The 19,511-nt window shown below is 43.9% G+C and overlaps 2 protein-coding genes across 4 annotated transcripts; one reads left to right on the plus strand and one right to left on the minus strand.

The window, feature by feature from the left end:
• Nucleotides 1-12,704: 12,704 nt before the first annotated feature.
• LOC129597811 (uncharacterized) lies at nucleotides 12,705-15,014 on the minus strand. Its single transcript, XM_055495492.1, has 4 exons — nucleotides 14,685-15,014; nucleotides 13,923-14,504; nucleotides 13,182-13,802; nucleotides 12,705-13,123 (listed from the first exon to the last, which is right to left on the minus strand). The coding sequence occupies exons 1-4, from the start codon at nucleotides 14,777-14,779 to the stop codon at nucleotides 12,988-12,990; spliced, it is 1,434 nt and encodes a 477-aa protein (XP_055351467.1). The 5' UTR covers nucleotides 14,780-15,014; the 3' UTR covers nucleotides 12,705-12,987.
• A 1,034-nt stretch (nucleotides 15,015-16,048) lies between these two features.
• Nucleotides 16,049-18,657, plus strand: LOC129597398 (uncharacterized). 3 transcript variants are annotated; one of them, XM_055494921.1, is made up of 4 exons: nucleotides 16,049-16,172; nucleotides 16,761-16,826; nucleotides 17,116-17,239; nucleotides 17,629-18,657. In XM_055494921.1, exons 1-4 carry the CDS (start codon nucleotides 16,127-16,129, stop codon nucleotides 18,419-18,421), a joined length of 1,029 nt encoding a protein of 342 aa, XP_055350896.1. In that variant the 5' UTR covers nucleotides 16,049-16,126; the 3' UTR covers nucleotides 18,422-18,657. The 3 variants fall into 3 exon arrangements, with proteins under 3 accessions (XP_055350896.1, XP_055350912.1, XP_055350904.1); XM_055494937.1 differs by lacking the exon at nucleotides 17,116-17,239 and having other exon boundaries at nucleotides 16,761-16,815; XM_055494929.1 differs by lacking the exon at nucleotides 16,049-16,172 and having other exon boundaries at nucleotides 16,762-16,815.
• Nucleotides 18,658-19,511: the final 854 nt, after the last annotated feature.

Raw genomic sequence — 19,511 nt, forward strand, 5'->3', positions numbered from 1 at the left:
TTGAAGGTGTACTGCGTCCACTGAAGTTGGACCACACGTGCCAGGATGAATTGGAAAAGGAGGGCATCACCACAAGGGCCACTCTGCTGACACTGGGGGAATCGTCAAAATTCCGGATAACCTGTCCTTCATCAGCCGCGAAGGTGTCCGCTGCATCTTGGAGAAGTATATTCGTGCCGGACTCTCGGTCCAGAATCCACCCAAACCTGCAGCTGCCAAAGAACAGCAGCCGCGTCAGTCGGGGTCATCGTCTCGCAGCAGTAGCCGCAGCCGCGGCACCGGCCGGCACCACAGCAGCAAAGGTCACCGGTATTCCGCTCCAAAACCGGCTCCAGAGCCACCAGTTCCCACACACACCCCGGGAGGTGAGTCGCACTGTGAGAAGCCGAAGCGGTCAGATAGTCTGTCTTCTCTTGATTCGTGCGCGAGTTTAAAACCGCGCCCAGCTGTAAGCAATCGTGGCCGCTTCCCAGCGGAAGCGCGCGATCTGCAACGGCCGCATGAGCTGGCATGCCCGAAACCGGGTGCCAAAAGCAAAACGGTCGGGCCAACTGATTTGTCGTTAGACGAGTTTGCAGTCCATAGTTGGCGTACAGCAGTAAAGTTGTGTAAAACTGTGTCAGGGGAATACGCTCGTACTCTTTTGGAACATTTGGAGTACAACGAATTTTTAACTTCCATGCGATGTACCTTTCGAGATGATGCTGTTTTAGCTTTTGATAACGATTTCCGTCATAATGCAAAAGAAGAAGAATTTTCGTTATATGATTTTCAACAACGTAATAATTACAGCGCCCGGCATTTTCATGCCGGCAACCGTCGACACCAAAATAAGGCCGTAAGCCAACAGCTTTTTCGCGGGCGCAGCGGTTCGGACACGAACCGCTACAAATTTGCCTGCTGTTACGCCTATCAAGAAGGCAACTGTCTCCGATCCGCCGCCGCCTGCTCATTCAACCATGTTTGTGGGGAGTGTGGTAAACGCGGACACAGTTTTCGAGAACACCGAGACACCGGCAACGCCGGCGCCGGTGTATTATCTGAAAGGTTATCTGAATGACACGGTTTGCGTATTATCTGAAAGAACGACAACTTTGGCGCCGTCAAAATATGCCGGCATAGGAGGCGGCGTGTGGTGATGCCCTCCTTTTCCAATTCATCCTGGCACGTGTGGTCCAACTTCAGTGGACGCAGTACACCTTCAATGGTCTGGTTAAACAAGTTCTCAATACGCTCGTAGAATGGAAAGGCACAAACTCTGGGGACTGGTTTTTTTTATGTCGAGTGTAGTTACGGTGGGAGCACTACTGACAGCTGTTGTGTACGTTAATGAAAGAGTAAGACTAAGAACGGCAGAAAATGAATTACGCAAGTTAAGTGAGGTAAAGCTTTACCAACCGAAAACCACACAGTCGCAGCTTTATGGCTCTGCACAATAATTATGATTAGAACGCTCAAAGGGTTAACCCGTTTTTCCTTTCCTCCATTGTACGTACAGACGTAGTTTGTCGACGCTGTAACTTGCAACTGGTTGGAGTGTTTTTAGGCAGCTGAAGCTGTGACTTCTTGGCGTTACGTACTGGCATTTCAGTGACCACCGCCCGATGTTGCAGCTGCCATCGAGTCCCATCTTCGGTGTCCTACTATTATGAAGGCGGAAATCACGTTTGCCGGCATTTGCATAGGTCGTGAGCGAGCTACTGCCGTAAGTTTTTGCTTACGAACACTGGCCAACCTACCAATACGGCAGATTTTAGAATTTGTTGCGCGCTAATTCATATATAATCAGGTAGGGCAAAGCGGATGTTGCAGAGCGCCCAAGTACGGTACACAAAACGTCCATTTTCTTGAAAGCATCATTATGAGGATTGCTTTTGTAGATCGCGTCCAGCGTTGTTGGTTATGCGCTGCTGCTGGCACAACTGAGTGACAAACACCGATGATATCGTGGGCAGCTGCGATATTTCCGAAACTGACTGAATGTCCGCCACTTATCCTGTCGCTCCTGCGGTTGCCGATCAACTGACTGCAGAAGCACACTTGGACGCTTGAATTGTGCTGTCTGTTTTTTTACCACTTTTCATTCCATAAGTTGTTGCACATCTTGAACTGAAAAATTTTACATTTTTATTGCCGAGCGTTTCAGCCTATACGGCTTGGTAAATGTTATACCTCTACCATTGCTTTTTAGCTTTTGTTTTATACAAAGTAGTTTTGTAATTTCGTAAGCAAAGTTTGATATTTTGTAAATGCTTTATTTAATATTGTTCTATTTCGACTGTACGAGCTTTCTGCGTTTGAATTTCGTTCGTGTTGGTGAACTTTGTGCTAAAAATTGTAGTTGTTAAACAAATTTTAAAGTATAATCGTTAAATAAATTTTCCGTACGTATAGCAAGTAGCAACGGCAGCTCCTGTAATGCCACAGCAACATGCGAATACGCAATCCCTGAATGTGTGGGCTGGTCCGTGGTGGACATCAATCTCAGGTACCCAGACCGAAGTCAAAACCCGCGAAATTTCCGCAACATCAGCCTGGGCATGGCCACAGTCCGGGAGAATCGCGCTGTCCGGTTGGGTCTGCACGACACCCACCTAAACATGACGAAGATGGCCCTGGCGGTAGACTTCCGCTACCTCCCTGAAGGAATGTTCATCCAGGCGACGAATCCCATCCGACGCAATGTTACCGAATTCACCCTGTACAAGTCACCACCGCTGTACCGGCAAAATGCCGACAATGAACTTCACCAGCCTCCTGAGCTTCACCATCGACAAATGCGACCACAGCTACCGGAAACCGTTAACGGGGCACCGCGGTGACTTTGTCCAGAACCCGCATTTGCGTTTCATATTATTCAGTGAATGCGTCACCATGGAACTGGAGCCGTACACCTTCACGCACATTCCGGACCTGCGCTTACTGGCACAAGAGAAAAAATTCTTTGAATCTTAATGGATGTCGGAAACAGAAGATCGAAATAAATGGTTGCAACTGCGCCGTTGCGGCTGTAAATACGCCTGGTTACGAAAATTTTTCCGGGTCAATTCCGAGTTGCTTGCGCGCGCCGAAAGCCGCCGCTCAGTTTTATGAAGTGTCACGTGCGTTAGTCCAGTGGTTAAAAGGGAAGGCATTTTCGTGCCAACTGACTGCCATAAGCCGCAATTTCCTGAGGACAATAGTCAAGTGGATGGGGCGGAGACGTGCTATTCCTTCAACACTGTATCGCGATAATTCTTCGCTCATTGCTTCGAATAAATAAAATTACTTCGTAGAAACTCGAAGGTCACTCGTTTGGTGCGGGCTCCTGTATTGCCTATGAGCATTGAACAGATTTCTTTTGTGCCTTAACGCGTGTACAATTTTGATTGCAATTTTGCAGTGACCCTTTGTCAGGTTTTGATGATTTGTTTAGCGTTTCATAATGTTGCTTATCAAAGAATAAAATCTGTCTAAGAACGAGTTTTGCAACTGTCAGATGTCATAAGTATTATATCAAAATTCTGAAGCATTTTTGTTACCGGTGTGACCTCAGTAAGATACAGCTAGCTAAATCGGGGAGGGCGTTATGCCGCGATCGAGGAACTGCCACAACGATATTTCATGAGTACTGCCACAACGATATTTCACAGTATCGCTTACCGAGCAACTGAACCGGTGATCAAATTCGCAAAATATCTTCTTTAACAAAAATTCTCGCGATGAAATACCGACATACATATCAACGGATGCTAGGATCCGGCGAAAAGCTGCAGAAACACAAGCTCCACTTTCATGTAAGATTGGCTGGGTTAAGTTCTAACGGTTAGAATTGGCACTCGGTAAACGGCAAACATTACTCTAGTACTAATGAGCATTCGCGTTCGGCAAAACTACATACACTGCATTTCCTTTCCCTTGTCCAAACTTCAACGCATTTACTGGATTGCAGTTAGATCCTCTTTGCTCGGATTTCTAATAATATGGCTGCTAATTCGGCTGTAATACAAAGAATCTTAACGGTACACAACTCGTTCTGGTTTGGCCTGATGTTTGCCTGCGGCTACTTTTGTTATCCCACTAGGGCCATCGCCAAAACCTGCTTGATTCGTTACATTATAACGTTCACACTGGGTTTGTGCGTTCTTCTGCAGCTCGGTGCCAACCTCCTGCACGTGACTCGGGTATTCCATGGTGGTAGCGTTATACAAAAGAGAATGTCGCGTACGCTACTGATAATATCTATATAGATATGGCACACTTCGAACACAACAATTTTTTATGACCGCACTTCCAGGTCGTAGTCCAGTAGCCAACGTAGTAACCTGTACACTTCAAATTCTGTTGGTCGACTTCCAAAATCTTAGTAGTCACTCTTAGTCTGGGTAGTAACCTGTAGTTTTTTGTAGTCTCGGTAGTTTGCGTAGTTTTCTGTAGTCTGGGTAGTCTTGGTAGTTTGCGTAGTTTTCTGTAGTCTCGGTAGTCTTGGTAGTTTGCGTAGTTTTCTGTAGTTTCCTGTAGTCCCGGTAGTTTTCTGTAGTTTCCTGTAGTCCCGGTAGTTTACGTAGTTTTCTGTAGTTTCCTGTAGTCCCTGTAGTTTTCTGTAGTTTCCTGTAGTCCCGGTAGTTTTCCGTGGTTCCCTGTAGTCCCGGTAGTTTACGTAGTTTTCTGTAGTTTCCTGTAGTCCCGGTAGTTTACGTAGTTTCCTGTAGTTTCCTGTAGTCTCGGTACACTCGGTCTCGGTACAATTTCCTGTAGTCTCGGTATAAGTACCGAGACTACAAGAAAGAACTACTCAAACTACCGAGACTACAGGAAACTACAGAAAACTACGCAAACTACCGAGACTACTAAAAAGTGCCCAAATTACCGAGACTACCGAAAACTACACAAACTACCGAGACTACCGGAAACTGCACAAACTACCGGGACTAACGAAAACTACGCACACTACCGAGACTGTGCAGGTGACTACGGGCATGGCGGAAAAATTTTGCCATTGTATGAACAGCCTTTGCGAGTACATAGGCTACAACGGAAAGGTGCACTACATCGTCTAAGGATGGCCGTAAAAAATTGTCGTGTCCGAAGTGTGCCATAGGTGTAATGCGCAGACACTAGTCCAGTCACTGTCCAGTTTTATCCAGCTGACAGACGTATTTAAAATCTTATTACTATCCATGTGTCTGTTGGCACTGTTTCCTGGGACATATTTCATTATCAGTTTCTCGAATCTCTCCAGTCTGACGGCGAATCTGGCCGCCAGATATCATTATATTTTTGGCGCATATGGTACACCAATCATCTCGTTGATGCTCACGCTGTTTATACTGTCCATTGTCGGATATGAAACCATATTATCACACTAAATGTGTTTCCGGTTATGGAAGGGCTACAGTTGTCCCCACTGTGTCAAAGCATCCTGTTTCTGATCTCCCACACTTCCCACGATGCCGCGACTGTGCAGCATATGTTGGATAGGCGTTTGGCAACTGTACAACGCCTGTCGGCATATAATTCGCATATGTCGTGGTTGAATTTCTTAACATTTATGGAGACGTTGCTCAGTGCGATGTCGTATCTGCAAGCCGTTCTCGACGACGCCATACTAGCGCAACGTTCTGCACCGAAGTCATTGTGGTTGTTATTTGGAATGGACTGCCTTATGATAGCGATACAGCTGATGGCACTGGCGTACGTCAATGAAAAGGTGACACAAGTTGGCCCAAAAACCAAAAAAATGTATACAGGAGTATCGCTTTTGCAGTGTTGGTGATGCTGTGATGCAGTGGTAGTGATGCTTCTGCGGGTTTTCTGCGCTAAATCTGCTGCTGTTATTTTTTAGTCAGAAAGCGTCATCGATACTCTGCGCGAGATATTAGCATTCCAACAACCATGTCTGGAGATTTCGACGATGGTGAAGCAGCATATACTGCGCGTCGCTGCTGTGGAATCACAAATAACGTTTGCTGGAATTCGAATGGATCGCAGATCGCATACACGCTTCCGCGGTAAACTTCATAAAATTTTGCAAATTAGACTTTATCGTGAAATCGTGAATATAAATTTTACACGTTTGTCAATTTAAGGTAAACTTTTCAAGCACATAACGTGAGTGCAATAAAAGTGGATATTGGATAACTATCTCTTTTGAAAGCGAACTGTTTCGAGATATTTTCTGTTTTTTTAATATCCGCTATATCGTTATTCGGAGCTCGAATCGCACCATGAAAATCTCGAGATGGTGTCTCTGCAGTAATGAGACTTCTTGTGCGGTAGACTGCATGGAGGGTCTGTGGATACGCCTTGTTGATAGCGGAGTTGAGTGATAAAAACCGGTAGTTTTGGAGCAGATAGGAGAAAACGGATGGACAAAAAAACGCCTTCCCAGCAGACTGCGTCAACCCATTTTAGAATCCGCTAGGTAAATAAAGCACAGGTAGACGGTGACCTCGACCCTTGCAGAGGAAGCGCACGTGGTCCCACCGTGGAAGATGACGACTTGTATGTGAAACAGATTCGTTACAATGACAGTTCCATTTTTCGATGGTTTGTTACTTATCTTCCATGACAATAAATTTTGTTTTATTAATAACAAAAATACGTCATGTGCTTAATACGTCCTGTGTTGCATTTCACCAACCACCGGCCGATGCAGCTGATGCGATCGAGAACCACCTTCAATGCACTGATATGCTACAACCGGAAATTACTTTCGCCGGCATATATGTAGCGGATTCGAGCTTCAGCTGTAAGCAATGATTTACCACTGAACTCCCCAACAGGACAGATCTGACTTTTTAAAGAAATTTGTCATTAGAACCGACTGAGGATTGCATGATGAATCAAATGTTCTTAAGCGAATCCAAAGGAATAGATACAGCGTTTTTGCAGATGGCTGGCAGCATCCTGGGACACATATTGCTGTTGTGAGAACTTAGTGACAAGCACCGTTAATACTCTGCTTAAACTCAACGTTAAGCTTACACTCTACGTTTAGCCGTTATTGCTCTACGTAAAGCACCGTTAAAGCGCAAGAACGGTGCCGCAGGGGCTTTGCTGAAGCTCGGTGACCAACTCAAGGCTTACAAGTACTAATTTTCGTGACTTATGTGCTAATGCGTCTTTTTTCGTGCTCTGTACGTTGGCAATTATTTAAATTTCATTTTAGCCTGTCATAATTTTGAGTGCTGTTTACTTTGTTTGATGGTATATAAACGTATAATACTGTATATTATGCCATTCTAATGCAATTTGGGAATAACTTTAAACGTGTGAGCGTTTCAACGCTTGGGTTTTATCCACGTGTCCTAGAACAGCAGGATATTAACAGAGTTCGTTATAAAATAATAACTTTTCAAAACATTTACCATTAAAGTAAAGCAGCAAACGCACCTGCCAGGAAGCATACTTCAACTGTAAGCCGAAACAACTACGATCACTTATTGCGCCGGATAGCGAAATTGCAGACCAAGCGATCCCACCGCGCCTCTGACATTAGTTTAAGCCTAATCCGCGATCGGCGGACAGTTGCTGTTAACTGCCCACAAGAAGAGGCTTATCATTCGCCCCAAACCGTCACAACAGAATAGCTGCATAGAAGGAATACTAATTTGTAAGTAATGCATTTCCATCCGGTGGTAGCACGACCGCGGCATGAAACGCATGGCTCTTTTGCCGGTAAAGGTTCATAAACTGCATTCGTAACGAAAACGCATTCCATTTATGCATCGAAAGTTTATATCACTGGGCAGTTGTGCAGCAGAATGCTTTCAGAATTGCTTCGCAATTTGCTTGTTAATATGAAATGCACAAAGGCTTGGATTTTCCAAAGTGTGACATCTGATAGACGGGGAGCAGTACGACTGACGCAATAAAAGTATAAGCTCTCTGAAAATTTTAAGATTGTGGTTAAAGAAACCTGATCGCTGTTTTGTGCGAGACAACTTGTTTCAAACAAAACCGCGATCAGGTTTCCTTGCATTAATATTCCATTAATGTTCTACGTCTCTCGTGCAACCACAGCAGCGTGTGGGGGGATACTGGAGAAGCTGCTGACCGGAAGCGCAAGCAAGGTGTGTGAACGCAAATGCGTTGGCCACCTCTGATCGCTCCAGCCGCACAAGCAATCCCTTTATTTTGGTTGTGTACAAGCAAAATAAACAGACAGAAGCAAACAGGTGCGCGGCGGGCGGGAGAACAAAAACAGCGACGTTCTGAGCAAGAACTGAGCGATACATAAATGAAAACTCCTGACGCTAGCGCGCGAGCAGAGGCGACAAGAACAGCTCGAAGCGAACGTGTGCAAAACGCAACAGCCATAAAGCGGGCGGCCGCCGCAGAGCCATCAAAGCGTCCGAAAGGCGTCCCGTCTGAATGGTGGGCCAGCGGGGAAGGCGAGCACCGCCGACGTAACATTAACCTCAATTAACGCGTTAATTGGCCGTTAACTGCATTAATATTCCTTGCATTAATATTGCGTTGTTAGCGACATACGCAGTTTTTCCAGGTAGGCATTTAAGTACCTTCCAGCCAGAAAGTACTCGTAGTAATAGACGTAGCGATAATGCTTTCTAGTTGCACAGTATTGCGGTAATCATACAATGCGATTCTCCTTTGGTCTTCACAGGTCGTCTGGTCCCATGTCATTCTGTTTTCTCAGTTATTTAACCTGCTTTCTAGGTCTTCCCAAATTTTTCCAATTCTTTGACGTTCTGTTTTTTTTGTACCTAAAAATATAAATGGCTAACAGGATAACCTTCTTACTCAACATTCTAAAAGTACACAGCACCGTTTGGTTATGCTTTTTGCATGCCTGCGGTTACTTTTGCTACCCAGTCAGAGACTTCCTGAAACCTCCAATACTGCGTCACTTCGTGAAGCGTACAATGGGTTGTTGTGTTGTGTTTCGATTTGCCGTTAATTTAATTTACGATGTCGCTTTATTTCACGAAATGAACACGTCAGAAACTAGCATGTTGGCTATACTGCTATTGCTACCGAATCTGCTGCTTTTCCCACTCACAAGATTAGGTTATACTGTACAGATATGGCGTACTGCCGGTTTTCTACAAAATAATGTCGCTTCCATTAATCCTTTCATCCAGCTCTATCATGTGATCAAAACATTGGTATTATCAATTAACCTTTTTGTACTTTTTCCTGGAGAAAATTTGGTCATGAATTTGCTCCATCTGCCGAACATGACGATTTCTTAGGCCGAGCTTAAATTTCATGTTCTCGGTGAATATGGCAAGCCGATTGTTTTGGCCATCAATGTTTTGCTCAGTCTATCGAATACTGGTTACAAAACCGTAATGTGTTTCTTGGTCGTATTTCGCTTTATGGAGGGACTGCAGTTAAGAGACACCTGTCGCTGCATTCATTCTTTGTTGTTCGACAAAAAAGATTTCACCGTGACCTTGAGAAACTTCATAGAATCCCATATGTCAACCTCTCGACGGTTGTGTGAATACAATAAACGTTTTTCCTGGCTGAATATGATGACCTTCATCGAACTCTGTTAAGCGGCATGGCTCAATTGCATACCGTTCTCAACCAGCTTGTAGAACGTAAAACACAAACTTTGGGGACTGGGTTTTCTTTACCTCAAGTTTCATTATGGTTACAGCACAATTGACGGCTGTCGTGTATGTCAACGAAAGAGTAAGGAAAACCTTAGGTACATGTTGAATTAAGCCATGCACAGCAAAGCTGCTCCAATCCAAAATTGCACAGTCGCTGGCTTATGGTTTCGTACATTTTCAATGCTTAAAAGCTAAAGCTTTCATCTGTTTTCCATCTCTTTATCTAGGATACAGTTTTCCTCATATTTATCCAGGGTATTCCGTTTTGTGGATTGTTGAAGTCGTGACTGCTTAGCCCTACATGCAAGTACTGTATTTCACCGGCTACCGACCGATGTTGCTGTAGCTATCGAAACACATCTTCAATGTACTGCTATGATGTAGGAGGAAATCACGTTCGCCAGCATATTCATGGATAGTCTGCGAGCTGGAACTGTAAAGGTTTGCGTACTGAGTTATCTGCCAACAACAATTCATAATCTGGTTTACGCTATAATTCTAATGCAGGTCAGCTGAATGAGTCTTGTATACCGAGAAAATGTCTGGAATAACGTCCAAGCATCAATATGGGGGATGTTTTTGTAGATCATGTGCAGTGTCGTCAGTTACGCATTCTTGTCGGCTCAACTCAGTGACAAACACTGATGATATCATGCGCCGTTATAGAATTAAGTTCGCATTCAGGGATCGGTTGGCTTTCCGCCAGTATTCTGCCGCTTCTGTGGTCATCGAGAAACTGAAGACATAGACGCTTTATTACTCTTTAGTTATACGACGCCTTTTTTACGCATTTTTGCTTGATATCTTGCACTCTGAAATTGTGGAATCTTTTATGCAAGGTTTTTAGAGTTTTTGACAGACGTCTGGAACGTTCAACGATAAACAAAAATGTGAAGCTGCTTTATTATTTTTCGTCGCCTGCGAGCCACCTAATGCGGAAGTATTGCAGTGCTGACAAGATCAGTTTGACGTAATTTAAGGAAAAGTAAATCGATCACCTGAAAATTGTCATAACGCTGCTAAAGTTACCCGCTCAGTTTTCGTCCCGACTACCTCATGGCTCATGCTACCCGTTGCATGCTGCGAAATTTTACTCGTATTACGTACGCCAACCGAACAAACAATGCAGTATTTCATTATCTTATTCCTATTAGACTCTCTTCGAATTTGCACCCGTTGGTACAATTTCATCTAATGCGATTCTGGCTTCTCAGTTGATTTGGTTTATTTGTAAATTATTTCATATTGGTAGGTTTGTACCTCCTTTGTTCTTCGAATGTTTCCCAACTATAAATGGCCAATAAATCTTCTTTCTTATAAATGGCCAATAAATCTTCTTTCTTAATCGGTATACTGAAACTGCACAACACCGTTTGGTTGTGCTTTTTACATGTATGCGGTTACTTTTGCTATCCAATCAACACATGTGTCCATTCTAGGGCGCTGCTTCTCATCGTGCACTGTGCAATGGGCCTCTGTGTACTGCTGCAGTTTGGCGCCAATTTAATTTACGATGCCTCTTTCTTCCACGGAACGGAGAATATGATCAGGAGCATGACGAGGGCGCTAATTTCGCTACCGACTGCGTTGATTTTTCCTTTAACTCGGTTAGGTTATGCTGTACAGATATGGCGGATTGCTGGCTTTCTACCACACAACGCTCGTGCAATTATCGATTCATTCACTCCCTTCATACAGTTTCACCACGTGATCAAAATATTATCAGTATCACTCTGCCTTTTTTCGTTTTCCCCTGGGATAAATTTGGTCATCAGTTTACCCCGCATGCAAAGCGATACGGCTCTCTGGGCCGCGGAATACCACAGCGTTTTCGGCGAATATGGCCAGCCGATTATTATGTGCATTAAGTTGGTGCTTCTTCCATCGATAGTTGGTTGTGAAATTGTAATGTCTCTGCTAATATTATTTCCTTTCATGGAAGGACTGCAGTTGGCAGAGATTGGTCGAAGGGTCCGTTCTTTGTCGTTCGAAACAGATTATTATTCCGCGAGCTTGAGAAACTTTCTAGAACTACACCTGTCAATCTGCCGACGGCTTATCGAGTACAATAAACATCTTTCTTGGCTGAATGGGATGGCCTTCATTGAAATGTTGCTAATAGGGATGGGCTACTTGCAACTTGTTCTGCGTGAGCTTGTAGAATGGAAGAGCGCAAACTTGGAGAACTGGCTTTACTTTTCCTCGTGTATCATTCGAGTAGGAGGACTACTGGGGGCAGCTGTGTACAACAACGAAAAAGTAGGTAAGAGTTTAACATAAACTGGAGGATGCCGGTAAATTATTCTTCGTAGAGCGTTGGAGCTTTAAATGCTTGGCGTCATGTGCTGGCGTTTCACCTGCCGCCACTCGATGTATCTTCCGCTATCGAAAACCATCTTGACTGCATAGCTCTTATGCAGCCGGAAATCACCTTCGCCGGCATATGCATGGATCGTAAGCGAGCTACGGCTGTAAGTTTTTGCTTACTGACTGCTAATGCTATAGGTATCCATACTAACGGGCAGAATATAATAATAAAAGGAAGTGGAATAAACTAAATTAAGGTAAACGGGGTAACGCTATGAGCATATTGTGCACAATCCCATCTCATGTTAACTGGGACAAGTTCTTCATTTGATTGCATTATACTGAGGGGTGCTCGTTGTTGTACATATGGAACTATTAAAACAAAACAGGCAAACGGGTTAAAACTATTAAAACAAAACAGATAGTATTTCGCGAATGCCCTTTTTGTTATATTGATGGCTTTTGCCCAATAAAGATTATCTCCAAACAGATAAACGGGTTAGTAGGCAAATCGGGCGTATAAGTGTGTCGTTTTTGCAGATGGCTTGCAGCATCATGGGATTCGTACTGCTGGTAGCGGAACTCAGTGACAAGCATCGCTATTAACCTTATTCTACCTGTAAAAGCATGTACGGCTTTGCTGGTCCTAACGGTGTACTGCCGCTGTGTAGTTAACTTTGAGGCTTATTTACTTTGCATTATGTTGTCTTGCACCTCTGCTTTGCATACCGTATAATTTGATATTCATTTGATACCGAGCAATTCATTTCGATTGTTAAATTATTTAAAATATTCTTGTTGTTTTATTTCACGATTATCATGGCTACAACTAATAATAGTGCTTAAATGTTAAATTAAGAAGTAAACCAATCAACCAATACCGTCTTGTAAGAGCGCATAGATAATTCAATACCTGCAGTTCATTAAATATGTATAATCTTTGAGATTTACCATAAAACTTAAAAAGCAACTTAAGAGTAAAACTTAAAAATGTTTGTTCTTGCGTACATCACTGAGATAACATTTCCGCCACTGCTACGGCAATTATTGCAAGCGCAGATTTTTATATCGCTTCTCAACAGAAGGAAACAGCCACTTCCTTGGTAGTATTGTATTATTCAGCAAACTGGATGACTTGCAACCATCCGCACACGGCGTGATATCCCAAATTCGGATAGGGCCACAAAGGGCGACCACGTTGCACTGCCTTCAGCCAGTTCAAATTACGTTCCGGCGGCTCCACATGCAACCTAATCAGCTGACATTAAGGTCTCTTACTACACATGTCGACGAAATATGCCTCCTTACTTTTGCAAGCACTGGGCCAATAGATCGAAATGCCCGTCGGATACAAAACCCAAAATATCCACCACCTCCATCCGTTTGTCCAGCGCTTCTCTGTCTGCCTCGTTTGGTGGACACAACGTATCGAGTTTCTCGAAGAAATCCAGGGTCCACTGCAGAGGATCCGCATTTCGACTCTGCAGTCGAAGTTCATCTGTCTGACAGTTGAATAACGTGCAGACATATCCACACGGCAACGTCCCCGTTTTGCCATCGTGGAGTAACATACAACGCTCAATGAGAATCTGACAGCGGTGCAAAATTATCACGCCACATGTATCCCGCACTTCCGGGCGGAGAACGTAGGTGCGGTAGCAGTCGACGAAATCATCCGGAGCGACGTACTCGTTATCAGCTATTATCAAATGATTGAGGAAGATGCTCTTATGCTGTAAAATGCGTGTCAGTGCGACAACGCATCGGTGATAGTTTCCGATTAGGTAGATGCAACGCGTGGCCCGGGTAGCAGTTTTGTGAATAGCCAGCGCTAGATCGTAGGAGTTGTTGATGCAGCTGCTGGCCCGCACGATGAGTTGTTTGTCCAGAGACTGCCATGATAAAACACTATGCCAAAATACCGACACTCTAACAAAAAAGAAGGTACAGTTACTAGTTTGTCTAATGTATTAATCTCAAACTAGCACTCTCTCAAAATTATTCTCATTCGAAGAAGTGAAACCGGAATCCGCCAGAAGAATCGCTTACTTTTTAATGATCTGTCGTTCGTAAATGTCGAAATACGAACATAATTCCATCAGAATATCCTCGGTTATATCTTCGAAATTACTCGTATAGTCAGCACAAACATCGGCTGCGGATGAAACGTAAACATCACGCTCCATTGCAGTTTTATCAATAGCAAGGGCATAAGCCAGCAGCTCTTGTGGAATGTCTTCACAACCTTCCGACCAAACCGACTCGAGCATATCGCGCCGGCACAGCACTACAGCAACGTCGTTTTGAATGCCCATTAACACCGTCCCGGTATGGTTCATCCAGCGGTATCGAAACTCAGAGTTGTTGCAGTGCCGAAGAGCTTCAATGGATGCGGGTGAGAGATTGACGGTTACCTTCTGGACCGTCTCCGCGGTCGCCGCATTACGGGGTACACGCTGTCGCAAACGTCGACGCTGCCAGAACGGTCCGTCGTTAACCACCAGTGAATTATCGAAAGCGTTACTGGTCACGGTCGCCAACTGCCACCCGTTGCCGGTTGGTCGACCATCCCATTCCGGGTAGACCCAGCCCGTCTGCGATTGGAGGGATAGAACTTTACATGGGTACCATCTGCAGAAATTAATTCGCAACGTTGCAAGTTGACATCCAAAATGAATTTAGGTAGTAATATTTTCCCGTTTCCGGAAGAAATATGACTAAAATATAACGTAAACGTGCTAAGGTTTTGGCGAAATAAGAAGCGTAATTGTAGGCACTAAAGTTTGAACATGTATGTATATCGAAATGTACCGTTCGGGTTGGTCTTCCGCTAACCGCAGTAACACTTCCATGTTCTCTGCAATGTCGCTCGTGTCAGTAATCTGTTCATCTAAATCGTCGTCCATTATAAAACATTTGTCGAATGCTACTGTTTCTTGTTGCCGCTTGGAGCAGTTGAAATCCACCAGGAGACCATCTTCCGAGCGATCCACCACAAAGCCGCGCGTGAAATTTCCATCGGCGTCCAGCACATCCACAGCCAGCTCTTGGCGGACACAGGATAATCGTTTGCACTGCTGGAATGTCCATGGAAATCAGCGTTCAGTTGCAAATCGCGTGGTTGCTTTTATAAAAAAAGAACCAGAACATGGTAGGCTGGCAAGACTAGATGCTAGGGTAAGCGAAAGGATGCAATATTCTCAGTCGTTTCAAGTTAGCACCAAGCGTAGCGACAGAAACAGTGCCAGGAAGGGAGAGGAAAAATCAATACAACCGCCGACATGTTATCACGCCGCTGTACTGATTATCTGGTGTGAAGGCCACATCAAAGTCGTATGTATGCGCGAGCTATGCCAGTAAGGCGGTTAATAAAAAGATAAATCCTTTGCGACCATTTTGGCAAACTCATGTTCGTCTTTTTTTAGTAAAACTTATTGTTTCGCCATAATTATGCTATAAGCTAATCCAGAATACAAGACCTGAACGTATGACACAGCTAAGTTCTGTTGCAGTTTTCAAATACCATTTGCCGGTACAAGGACAGTATAAAATCGTATACTGCAGCACAACATCATTACTGTATAATAATGTATAATACTAATATTACAAGCGAAACCTTTTCCCTTCTTTGTAAGACTTTTATATTGATTGTGTAATTCAGCGTCCGATTAACGGCGCAAAGTAATATGATCATACGAACAGTTATACAGTAGTTAACTGCATTAAGTGCGTGAGTAAAGCGTGAACGAGATTCTTGTCGTAAAGTAAATTATATTTCGTAATTGCGCTTAAACAGTTTTGACAATTTGATCATCCTTTTTTAAATTTCGGTGGGTTAAAATGTATAATTAGGTTAAAATGTGAAAATTGCTTTTTTTCTTAAGTTCTTTATTTTATATGGCAAAAACCGTGTTTTATAAATTAATAAGTTCAGCAAGTGGCCCAGCACAACAAGCAAGCGGTAACAGATACACAAAGCACGACTCTTGAAGAACCTACAGTACCTATGTACAACACAAACGTGTGCTCTTAGTGTACTGCATGATGGCTTGGTTTTACGCTTTGCCTGGATAAACCTTGACCTTATACCGCGCTATCTGAAACCTATCAATCTGTCAATCTAAGCCATTTTTTGGCTGTACCTACCTGACTTAGCACCCACCGCTTTTAAAATGTAACAATTGCAGTACTCTTTTTCTGATTTTTTAAGTACCTTTTCATTTTAAACATACAGTAAGCGTAACTTGTTAAAAATGACCTGGGCGAGAGCATTTCCATATAGAACATGCATTATCACCAGTAAGTACAAAAGTGACGACAAATTTTTGCGCACGGTTTTCGGAAACTGTAAACGTTTTACGCATTTTACGCTAAATTTGTTAGCGTCATCGGAATATGTTATCTTCCATGTGTTTTAAGGTGTCACTGTATATATTACAGTTATTAATGATTTGCAAAATCATTAATAACTTTGATATCCGAATGAACCCATCCAGTTCTTTCGGATATCCAAATAAAGCAATGACAAAGTACTGCTTTTTTCCTTATGCGTATCGAGCTGTAACAGTGCAATCTGCAAAAGTCACATAGGTATACCGTTAATTTACAGTTAACCATTTATATAAGCAAATTACTCTCTGAGATGCGGGGTGTATCGCACCATACGCACATACGTCACCATATTTGCGCTTTTTGTCGTCGCTTTATTTTGTGCTCCTTGATTTGCTTGTGCTGGATCCCGCGCACGTTGGAATTAAGCTATGACAGAGTATATACTCGCGGAATCCATCTTTATGGCGGCCATTGGCACGCACATGTTAAGAGCGTGTCCACTCAGGCACCACCTCGTGTGGTCGACCTGGACTGACCTTTTTGTTTGCTTTGCAGTCGTAATGCTGGGAGTGCAGTCGTTGAAACCCCTTCTGCGGGAAAGCTCCGATTGGTGCGCGAACAGTATGTTACACTTTCGTAAAATACCTCAACTGCAGTAGTTACTGATTCACAAAAATCCCCAGCTACTGTATATAGGGAGAATTCAACTGCTGAGGCAGCACTCCCTGTAATTGCTGCCGTCGCCCGGCTGGAGTTTTACGTTGTGGCTAAACATGGTGCTTAATGCTTATGTACTGCCGTAACGTCACACTCCAGCCGGGTGACGGCGGAAAGTACAGGGAATGCCTGCGCCTCTGAAAGCCCCTTATATGCATGTATGCATATTGCATACTCTTCGATCGTGTTATAGGCAATGTGACGTCCAGTATGCCGGCACCGTCATTTGCACCCACTTCCGTTCACAAAGAGCCCTTTCCCAACTTTGACTGCCAGCCGATGAAGCAGGATGAATGTGATAATATGACCTTACTCATGTGCGTACATTATTATATTGTCTTACAGTAACAACTCAGGTAACACTCATACACTCCATAGAATACTGTGCTCATAATACAGTAAGTACTTGTACCTTGAAAAGCATTTCACTTCACCTATAGCGGTTGTAATGATTGTCAGTGCATGATTTGAACCACAAAATTCCAATATTGTCTATCACACATATCAAACCACGAGCGTGCCGCTGTCTGAAGTTTGACAATCGCCATACCGTGCAGGATCATAGGTCGGAAAAATCAAACACTCAAAACTCTCTGTAGCATGTGCGACCGTTAGTATGAGGGTTTATTTAGTCAAAGCTATAAAAACATTTACCAGAAGGCCAGCATCAGCTTTTGACCGTGTCTTCTTTTGGCTGTGACTGTAGGATCCCGGATTGCGTGGGTTGGTCCGTGGTGGACATCAATCTCAAGCACCCAAACCGAAGTCAAAGCCCGCGAATTTTCCGCAACATCAGCCTGGGCATAGCCACAGTCCGGGAGAATCGCGCTGTCCGGTTGGGTCTGTACGACACCTACCTAACCATGACAAAGATGGCCCTGGCGGTAGACTTCCGCTACCTCCCTGAAGGAATGTTCATCCACCAGGCGATAGATCCCATCCGACGCAATGTTATCGAATTCACTTTGTACAACTGTCATCACCGCTGCACCGGCAAAATGCCAACCTTGAACTTTACCAGTCTCCTGAACTTCACCATCAATAAATGCGACTACAGTTACCGGAAACCGTTATCGGTGCGCCGCGATGATTTTGTCCAGAACCCACATTTGCGTTCCATCATATTCAGTGATTGCGTCACCATGGAGCTGGAGCCGTATACCTTCACACATATTCCAGATCTGCGTTTGCTGGCACTGGAGAATGACTTCTTCCACTCCTTCTGGATGGAGGAAGAGGGTGCTCGGGATAAACAACTGCGTCTGCGCCACTGTGATTGTGAATACGCCTGGTTGCGGGATTTTCTCCGGGTCAATCCCGAGTTAATTGCACCGAAGACCGCCGGCCAGCTGTATGAAGTCTGTCAGGCTGTTAGTCCGGTGGTTATAAAAGAAGACATTTTCGTGCCCATTGACTGCAGGAAGCCGGAACTTCCTCAAAAGAAGAATGGAGTTGATTGGAATGAAACTCGCTTTGCCTTTAACAGTGATCCCCAATAATTTTTTACTCATTACACTGAATAACAGCAATAAATATTTCTACTGAGAAAGTACACTCGCTTTTGCTGGCTGCATGACCCAGGCGTATAACTTTTAATGGTTTGTTTGCTCATCTTTCGCAATAACTGCTTAGTTTTTAAAGGCACAAAGGTGAATACGGATAAGTTCTGCCTCTGACTTTTAACGCCGGTAAATTATTCGCAGTAAGATTATAATAATAAGATGAAGAAAACCTATTATCCGCCATTTGATGAGATTTAAAAAGTCGAACTTACTGTTGGCCATTGTCTGTTGATCAGCAAGCAGCGGAAGGCTCGAAGGGGATGACTGGCGGATAGACACCATAATTTTCGAAACCGCAGAGCATTTAAAAGACCTTGGCTAAACTTTGTTCGACAATGTTTTTTGTAGTGCTACAGGGCTTTCCAGTTACAGATTTCGCTAAGATTTACTTTTTAGCTGTAGAACCTCATAAAGGGCGAAAAATAATAAGTCAAAGTAACGACGAATGTTGGACTCGAGGTGTTGGTGGTACTACTACCAGCGATACAGTAAATTCCCAAGATCCAGCTGAGACAGCGAGCGAATTCTCAAAACGTTTTCATAACAGGCACGTTAGCGGTTAAATGATAGAATCCATATTAATTACACCATGCTGGTAGCTCGAACCACTTGAACAGCTGCACAAACAAATGCACGCACTTTGTATGAGACTTGTTGTGATAATGGCTAGGATCGGGCGCGTTCCAAACGTCAGGCGTGAGTGTTAGCAGTCGGGAAAAGCAAGCTGCTTCCCTATTATCTGCTGCAACCGCTCACCGAATTGCAGTCATTGTTACTAAGATGGCGGTTAAACCAGCCGTTATCCGAAAAATCCTTACGATCCATAACACTTGCTGGTTGTGTCTGATGTTCGCATGCGGTTACTTTTGCTATCCTGTCAGCGTAATCGCAAAAAATCGTTTAGTTCGATATATTTTGGCTTTTACACTGGGCCTGCGTGTTCTGCTGCAGTTTGGAGCTAACCTTGTGCCGCAGGCTCACGCACTTCATGGCGAAGGCGCCTGGACACAGAAGAATATATCGCGTA

Source organism: Paramacrobiotus metropolitanus, unplaced genomic scaffold (assembly GCF_019649055.1).
Source record: "Paramacrobiotus metropolitanus isolate TYO unplaced genomic scaffold, Prichtersi_v1.0 Parri_scaffold0000003, whole genome shotgun sequence".
NCBI lineage: Eukaryota > Metazoa > Tardigrada > Eutardigrada > Parachela > Macrobiotidae > Paramacrobiotus > Paramacrobiotus metropolitanus.

What these genes read in the sequence shown, in the direction of transcription:
- LOC129597811 (XM_055495492.1), bottom strand. Translation starts at nt 14,779, where the DNA reads ATGGACGACGATTTAGATGAACAGATTACTGACACGAGCGACATTGCA. An exon ending in GCGGAAGACCAACCCGAACG is followed by an intron (nt 14,505 to 14,684) that starts GTACATTTCGAT and finishes TAATTTCTGCAG; the next exon opens with ATGGTACCCATGTAAAGTTC. An exon ending in GAACGACAGATCATTAAAAA is followed by an intron (nt 13,803 to 13,922) that starts GTAAGCGATTCT and finishes CTTTTTTGTTAG; the next exon opens with AGTGTCGGTATTTTGGCATA.
- LOC129597398 (XM_055494921.1), top strand. Translation starts at nt 16,127, where the DNA reads ATGACCTGGGCGAGAGCATTTCCATATAGAACATGCATTATCACCA. An exon ending in TAGAACATGCATTATCACCA is followed by an intron (nt 16,173 to 16,760) that starts GTAAGTACAAAA and finishes TTTGCTTTGCAG; the next exon opens with TCGTAATGCTGGGAGTGCAG. An exon ending in CTCCGATTGGTGCGCGAACA is followed by an intron (nt 16,827 to 17,115) that starts GTATGTTACACT and finishes ATCGTGTTATAG; the next exon opens with GCAATGTGACGTCCAGTATG.